General features: G+C 43.0%; 1 protein-coding gene across 1 annotated transcript in view; it reads left to right on the top strand.

Moving 5' to 3' along the window:
• Positions 1–9,087, top strand: part of LOC140338906 (uncharacterized) — a 155,616-nt gene that overhangs the window by 121,242 nt on the left and 25,287 nt on the right. Inside the window, exons 5-6 of the mRNA XM_072423223.1 lie at positions 6,166–6,312; positions 7,904–9,084. Of these exons, the coding sequence (XP_072279324.1) occupies positions 6,166–6,312; positions 7,904–9,084 (1,328 nt within the window). The remainder of the gene's footprint in view (positions 1–6,165; positions 6,313–7,903; positions 9,085–9,087) is intronic.

Genomic DNA, 9,087 nt, shown 5'->3' on the forward strand with positions numbered 1-9,087 from the left:
AATGTTCCACTGACCACCAGGGGGCAATGTTCCACTGACCACCAGGGGGCAATGTTCCACTGACTACCTGGGGCAATGTTCCTCTGACCACCAGGGGGCAATGTTCCTCTGACCACCAGCTTTTGGCCTGCTGTGATAAAGGCATCTCAGTGCATTTCCTACCTCTGATTCCCCTCCGCTGTACATGTGTACTACTTCTTTGCAGAAATAAGATGAAGTGGAGGTGTAGCGCACATTTCCCTTACACAGGCGGCGTGCAGACCTCCATCATCCATACAAGCTCCCGTTACCAGGAGCCCAGGTTGGTTCCTATAGACAGCAGACAATGCAAAGTTCTCCCTGATAATCCCAATACAGTGAGTGCCATGTCTGTCTTCTCATATAGCGCACACATAGGCCATAGAGCATTACATGGGTCATGTGATGTCAGGTAAACATAACCTGCTGCTATGTAATGACATTGTAACCTTTATGTACTGAGCACAGAAAAGGAAGGAAATGTGTGAATGTAATACAAGATAATTTTATGGTATAGTTTATAGAAGCCCCAACTAGAAATGATACTCTGCTGGACCTAGTTCTTTCTAACAATGCAGAGCTTATAACAAATGTGCAAATAAAAGAGAATCTGGGTAGCAGTGACCATAATATGATTTCATTTAATGTAAGCTGTAAACAGGAAGCAAAAACAGGAAAGATAAAAACATTTCATTATAAGAGAGCAAATTTTCCATTATTAAGGGCGACTCTCTGTGACTTGGACTGGGAGACAATATTGTCCTCAAAGAACACAGAACAGAAATAGGAATGTTTCAAGTCTGTTCTACAAAAGCAAACTGAAAAATATATTCCAATGGGTAATAAGTTTAAGAGGCTAAAATTAAAACCTATGTGTCTCACAGCTGATGTTAAAAAAGCCATAAGGAACAAGAAAAGGGCATTCCAAAAATATAAAAATGAAGGATCACCTTCATCATCTGAAACCTATAAAGAATATAACAAAAGATGTAAAAAGGAGATAAAATGTGCAAAACTTCAAAATGAAAGACAGATTGCAAAGGTAAGTAAGGTAAACCCCCACATTTTTTTAAATATATTAATGGCAAAAACATTATATCTGAACATTTAGGCCCCTTAAAGGATGTCGCTGGGTTGGTAACTGGGGATAAAGACAAGGCAGATTTACTAAACACTTTTTAGCTCTGTGTACATGAAGGAAAATGGCAGAGCTCAAATCCAAATTCATAATAGCAATGTCACTGCCTTAAATGAGTCACAATGGCTCAGAATTGATATGATTGAGAAACAGCTTGGAAAAATAAAGGTTGACAAAGCACCAGGACCTGATGGATTACATCCACGTGTCCTCAAAGAGCTAAGCTCAGTTATTTCAAAGCCATTATTTTTAATTTTTAGAGACTCTTTAGCCACTGGCAAGGTACCGATGGATTGGTGTAAGGCCAATGTGGTTTCTATCTACAAAAAGGGAGCAAAGTCATTACCAGGTAACTACAGACTGGTTAGTTTAACATGCATAGTTGGTTAGTTTAACGTGCATTTACCAAATTTAATTATAAACTTTAAAAAAAAAAACACAAAAATCTGTTAAAAAAATACTTAAACATGTAATATAGCTGTACAGTAGCACATATAAATATAATATAATTATATATATATATATATATATATTATATGAATATTTCTTTGTATTGGACTCAATACAGCTATTTTGTATTGAATCCAACACAAAATTATTTGAATTTCCCGTTGATTCGCCCGCACCGACGCCTGCACCAAAGTCACTGGGAAACCCAGGAGATCATCGGTGCATTTGCCAGCTGGAGATCGAGGAGGAAGGACGTGTCCCCATGACCTTCGGGGACCACCAGGGGAAAGCAACGGAACAAGGTAAGTGGGTTTTTTTAAGTTAAAAGTTACCCCGAGTGTGACTCAGGAATACAGATTTTTGCCTGGAAAATCCACCCCGAGTCACATCTGGGAATACCGCTAGGGGGCTTAATGATTCATACTCTGAATGGTCTAAGGTTATTAGTGGTGTACCACAGGGTTCAGTGTTGGGACCTTTACTGTGTAACATCTTTATAAATGATATAGAGTTTGGGATTTCTGTGTTTGTAGATGACACCAAACTACCCTGTTTCCCCGATTATAAGGCACTGTCTTATATTTTTTGAAATGCCAAAATATGCCCTAGGTCTTATTTTCAGGGGATGTCTTATTTTTTCATGAAGAAGACTACAATACACATTTATTGTTGAAAGTCACTCATGATCAGTCATGTGCCATTCATACCGTATTCCCCTTCTGATCACTCATGTGCCATTGATATTCCCCTTCTGATCACTCATGTGCCATTCATACCAGTATTCCTTCTGATCACTCTGTGCCATTCATATTCCCCTTCTGTTCACTTACCTTTTTTTCCACTGTACGGCCGGGTAACTCCGTTAGGGCAGGGATCAGCAGCGTGCTTCCTGGTTCAGAATCGCGGGGGCGCGTGTGCCGGCTTCTTAGTTTCAGTTTGGCTCTACACTGCAGCCAGGAGGAGACACACATTGCAGCCAGCATTGAGGAGACACACACAGGATCGGGTATCGGGTGAGTATCTTATTTTCTCATGGAAACAGGAAGGAAATTTTCCCGTTGAAGCAAATTGTACCCGGGGTATTTTTGCCTTCCTCTGGACCAACTATGTCTTATAAGGTTTTATATCTAGGATATGTTTATTTCCCTAGGGGTTGGACTTGATAGACTTATGTCTTTTATCAACCTAACCTACAATGAGGCTATATATAAAAAGTCTCCACTAACCCATTGCTGGTTTTTACATTATATTTGGAGCCTTCAGGGATTTCCAAAGAGCTATTACTATCCACAGGCACTTACCTTAAGAGGACGAAAATCTCTACAAATACAGCTAAGGTAGCCTGTTCTACAGAGCAATACAAGACCCCCCTCACCCTTCCCTCACTTTCCTCTCTCCCTCTGTACTTTCACCCTTTCAATGCTGGATCAATACTCCTCAGCTGCCTCTCCTCCCCCAGCTTGGTATTTTGAAGGTTAACTGATGACTCCGGAGACAGGAAATTCTGCAGCCAGCACGGGCTGACAGAGGAACAATGGCACAGCCAATGAGAGGCCAGCTGAGGTGGGGAGCGCGTGCCCACAGAGAGGGCTCTGGATGCCCCCTCTGGCACTCGTGCCATGGGTTCGCCACCACTACTCTAGAGCATAGGTTTCCGATGGCGATGAAGAAATCTAAGAGGGCATTTCTTGTCCAAGACATATTAATGGGGTGTTGAGGCCCAGTCACCAACCTCTTGGGCATTAAGCACAGGGATCCCTTTCCTGTGTGCTGTCCAGCTCTTCCTCCTCTGCCCAGCTCTGGCTGTGAAATATTGAGCCGCCCAGCATTTGCATATAGGAGGCTCAATAGTGTGCTGTCATCATGGGAGCAGGATAGACGGGTGTCCTGTCCTGTCTGTGCTCGCATCTCCTATCTTATTTTATGGGATTCTGCTTCAGAGTGAGCTCCCAGAGAATGGGCGTGTCCTATAGACCTCAGAGATCAGCTGTGCCCCGCCCACATTGTACAGTGAGATAACCCCGCCCTTCGTAGAGCAGCAGCATGAGAGCTGTGTCTGTGTCCATGCTGCTGTCATTATCCCCATGTATAAACCTTCAAATCTCCCACACCCATTGTTGTACAAAAGTGAAATTTTCAGGGTACACAGGGGACCCCGAGAGCTGATACTAAACCTAATTTCACCCTAAGCATAATGTTAAGGCGATTTCCTATTGATCCCAGATCAGTTTATCCCTCTGTATCGTGACCTCTGTTTTCAACGCGTTGGGAGCAGTGATTAACACACAAGCAGCTCAAGCATGTAGTTATAACACTTCTTCTGAAATCTTTATTATCACATCGCAGTTTATATAGTCGGACAACAAGGTGGGAGACGCTTAGTAGTTATTCAATAACAAGAAACTTAATTAACAACTTGTACATGCCATTACCAGTGGGCAAGGCAGACTGGTAATGGCATGTACACGGCTGGGGGGTAGCAGCCGTGATCCTGGGGTTAAAGGTATTCCCAGGAATGTGACCTGTTGCAGACAGAACTCAACCTTTTCTGCAGCACCCTTTGTCTCCCCTCCCAGAAAACACAACAATGACACCGTGTCCCTCTGACATGCCTCCTGCGAGGGGCTACTGTACATAACAATAAAGTGGAACCATGCTGCGGCTGCCAGTTGGCAAGATCCTGCTGGAGGGCATGTGGGAAGACTGCTGGGGAGTCAACAAAACCCTGGGGCAAGTGGCACCAGGTGTACTGCTGTCCCATGAAAATAAAAGCCATAAGGGGCTGAGTCTCAGGTGATAATGGAATGGAGAAAAATGCATTGGCCAAATCCATAACACTGTAACATTGGGTCTCAGGCGGTACTGCCATAAGAATGGTACTAAGATCTGACATGACCGGTGTTAGGGGTGTGATCAGCTCATTGATGGCTCTGAGATCCTGTGTAAAGCGCTATGAGCCATCTGGCTTTGTGGCAGGATTTACTGGAGTATTGTAGGGAGAGCAGGTTCTCTTAAGTATGCCTTGCTGGCAGAAAGATTGAATCATGGGTGCTAAGGAATCTTCCTTGTCTTTAGTTAGAGGGTACTGCTTTTGGTATATTGGTGTATGTGGTTTTGTGAGTGCTGTATATGGGGTGCAGTCCAGGAATCCCGCGTCATATGGTCCACTGGAAAATCCAATAAGGGCAGTTACAAGGTTGTTATTTCTAACATAGTGGTGGCGGAGTCCCTGTACATGGGGATTGGACGACTTAGGCAGCTCAAAACATCCTGCAGCATCCTTTGCTAATAACTGGGCAGATATGTTTGGGGCATCTAAAGTGCTCCAGTTGTCAATAATCATTTTATCAGTGCGCCCATGTTCAGGAATCATGTAAATTCTATACTCAGATCTCCTCCTAATCCTTAACCCGCTTCTTCCTTCCACACTTTCCTAAACCTTCTAGTATAATCACTTATAGGTTCTCCTGGCTTTTGCTTGCAGCTAATGCAGTGGCCATGGATCTCCTATCTCCGTGTAATCTTACAAACTCAGTGTGTAACTCTTCCCATAACGTGTTATAGTGTGCTTCAGTTATAAGGGGATAATTATTTACATTTCTTTGTTGGGATGGATCGGGACATTTTATGTTCTCTGTTCCATTTTTCAGGTGTAATGTAAAGGGGTCAGTGTAATAATCTCCTGCTCTACAGGTAACATTATAGGAGCATCCCTGATGTCAGGTTTCTAGCACACTTTTATATGTTTTTCCTTACATGTTTCTTATAGGGATATTTAGGTTCCTCTGGGTTATTCCCCTTACCTTGGGAATAGTATATAGTTGCAGTATAAATTACAGTATAAATATCAGACGGTTGTACACAGTTATTGTTAGTTCAGTTGGTAGCTGCAGTGCTCGCTGACGTCCTGTTCCCAGGACCGCGTACCAAAATGCAGCTTAGGTCACGTTACTGCTTGCCCGAGGCAACCACAGCAGTGAGCATTGACTTGGCAACCAGATTAGTACACAAACTTATCTTATATACAATATTTCTTATACTTCTATATCATGCAACCGAATTCTTATACTCTATACATTAAACAGAAGCCACGAGTGTGCTCATATTCAATAAAAGATTTCCCAAATCTTCCTAAGGACCCAGTCCTTCTATGAGGGAGTCTACACTGCCACAGTGCTTAGGTTCATAAGATATCTACGGGGACCCAGGAGAGGGCAGAGGTAGAAAAGAGAATTTCTACTTACCCGATCCTGGTCTTTTTAAGGTAGGTATCCCACTTCTGACACCAAACTGTTAAGGCGATTTCTTGCTGATCCCAGATCAGTTTCCCTCTCTATCGTTTTCAACGTGTTGGGTGGAAGACACTTAGTAGTTAGTCAGTAACAAGAAACTTAATTAACAACTTCACTGAGCAAGATATTACAAGGTAAGGATGGAGCAAATATTGACCTACTGATAAGGAGGATATAACTAGTGACACAACTCAATTATCTGCAAAATATAGCAAAAACACAAAAACAACTTAAATTCAAAACTCAGCAAAATTATATTTCTTACAGATGTCTCAGAGTTGTCAAGGAGGGTGAGGTTGCAGAGTTTGGAAAATACCCGGTCCAAGTGTATCCGGCTATGTGTGTGGGTCTGTTTATGGTCTGTGTGAGTCCAAATGAGGAGATAATGGAGAGCAGTATGGCTGAGGTGGGAAGGTTGGGCTCATCCATTGCAACATTAGAGATATCAAGGATTAGGGTGGGCAGGTCATGGGAAAGAATGTGAGGGAGCCATGATGCAAAGTTATCCAAAAATTGTGAGAAACGGGGGGTAGACAACAGCAACAATGAGGGGTAAGGGGCTAAAGAGACAGACAAAGTGGACTTCAAAAGAGGTGAAAGTGAGAGAGGGCCAGAAAGGAAGAAGTCTGTATGTACAGCTAGGTGAGAGAATGAGGTTATGTGTAAAGTGCAGGCCTCCATAGGAAAGTACAGCAGCAGAGTCTGAGGAGGAAAGCCAAGTTTCAGTGAGAGCCAGAAAATGTAAAGACTTAGAAAGAAGAAGGTTGTGTATGGAGGGTCATTTATTGCCAACAGATCGGGCATTCCATAGATTGCCAGAGAGAGGGGGTAAGGTGAATGGGGATGAGGTTAGGAGGAAGGTGAATCTTGGTGAAAGTGTATGGGAGAGGCTGTGAGGGGGGAACAGGGTTGGGTGAGATGTCACCAGAAAGTATCAGTAGAGAAAATACCACAACATCCCATGGACATATGAAGGGACCCGGTGGTCAGACATTTATCTGATGCTCAGGCAGGATGGGCAGGTAGGGGGAAGGGATTTCTATGTCAGGGAGACACCAATACAACCCAGTGCAGGAACAAGACAGAAGAAACCCCATGGTGATAGATGTGTGGCCCCTACAAGATGATATTTTCTAGTTGAGGTCACATGACCAATCCTCCTATGTTACAGATGTGATTTCCTAACATTCTATTGGTTTAGGGTGAAGATCTGATGGATATAAAAGTTGAGGGTGAAGAAGAGACGTCTGTGATGGATGATCAGCAATATACGGAGGAGGCTGGAATGATGAGGACATTCATAGAGGAGGACACTCCTACACAGATCAGCACAGGTCAGCCATCATATATTCTTCTCTGATATCGGCCAATAGTAGGGTGGTAATAGTCCCCTCCCCCTTGTGGGTGTGTGAAGAGCATGCCCCTCCTAGTCATAGTCACATAGTCAGTTAGGTTGAAAAAAGACATAAAAGTCTATCACGTTCACCCCCTAGGGAAATAAACATCCCAGATATAAAACCCTATAACACATAGCTGATCCAGGGGAAGGCAAAAAAAACCTCATAAATCCTGGGTACAATTCTGGATTCGGTTTACTCCAACCGGAAAAAAAAAATCCTGATTCCATGAGACAATCGGATGTTCCCTGGATCAGCAGTCTCTGTTATCTTTACTTTAAATCCTTAATCCCCAGTTATATTCTGTGCTTCTAGAAACTTTTTGTTAAAGCAGTCTATAAAATTTGCTTAAACTACTTCCTGAGGGTGACGATTCCTCAATTTCACACCTTACAGTGAAGAATCCCTTCCTTATCCAGAGAATAAATATATTTTCCTCCAGACATAAAGAGCGCCCCCTGGTGCTTTGTAATGATCTTACAGTGAATAGTCTTATCCGTTTTGCCTCTTTTGACAAGGTGATGGGGAGGGGCTTCAAAGAGGGGAGGAGTCCCAGCTGGTTGGGACCTCCCCAGAGGACATCTGCTGCCTCCATCTACCTGATCCAGATGGAATGTTGATTTGGGTGAAGTAACCCTCTCATATCCGGCCATTATATTTTTCTATTTTCCAGGACACTCCATGGAGAAACCCTCAAAGGATCGTCTGACTTTATCTGCAGATTGTAAAATGGAGGCCATGACACGAGATTGTGCGGGAGAAGAGACCATCAGCCCAGCTATGGATAGACCATCCAATCCCTCTGACTCTGAGCCTCCTCCAGTGAGCGATGGTGCCGGCATTCCGGAGAAGAAGACATTTTCCTGTCCTGAGTGCGGAGAATCTTTTCTTTATAAATATCATCTTTCTGTACATGAAAGAATGCACACTGGTGAAGAGCTCCATTCTTGTTCTGAGTGTGGAAAATGTTTTGTCCGTAAATCACAACTAATTTTTCATCAGAGGACTCACACAGGGGAGAAACCATATTTGTGTTCTGAGTGTGGGAAATGTTTTGTCCGTAAATCAATACTCATTTTTCATCAGAGTATTCACACAGGGGAGAAGCCATATTCATGTTCTGAGTGTGGGAAAAGTTTTGTCCGTAAATCACAACTCATTTCTCATCAGAGGTCTCACACAGGGGAGAAGCCATATTCGTGTTCTGAGTGCAGGAAAAGATTTGTCCGTAAATCTGAACTCATTATACATCAGAGGACTCACACAGGGGAGAAGCCATATTGCTGCCCTGAGTGTGGGAAATGTTTTTCTTTAAAGTCTAGTCTTTCTGAACATCAAAACTGTCATCCTGGTGGGAAGAAATACTCGTGTCTTGAGTGTGGGAAAAGTTATCCACGCAAATCAAATCTTATCATGCATCAAAAATCTCACACAGGGGAGAAGCCATACTCCTGTCCTGAGTGTGGGAAAAGTTTTGTCAATAAATCACAACTTGGTTTACATCAGAGGACTCATACAGGGGAGAAACCATTTTCCTGCTCTGAATGTGGTAAAAGTTTTACACAAAAATCCCAACTAGTTGTACATCAAAAATCTCACAGTGGTGAGAAGCCATTTTCTTGCTTTACGTGTGGAAAATGTTTTGCTCGAAAACCAGATCTTGTTATACATCAGAGATCTCACACAGGAGAGAAACCATTTCCATGTCCTGAGTGCGGGAAAAGTTATGTACGAAAACCTGATCTTGTTATACATCAGAGATCTCACACAGGAGAGAAACCATTTCCATGTC

The sequence above is a fragment of the Pyxicephalus adspersus genome, chromosome 10, assembly GCF_032062135.1.
Source record: "Pyxicephalus adspersus chromosome 10, UCB_Pads_2.0, whole genome shotgun sequence".
In the NCBI taxonomy this organism is placed as follows: Eukaryota; Metazoa; Chordata; class Amphibia; order Anura; family Pyxicephalidae; genus Pyxicephalus; species Pyxicephalus adspersus.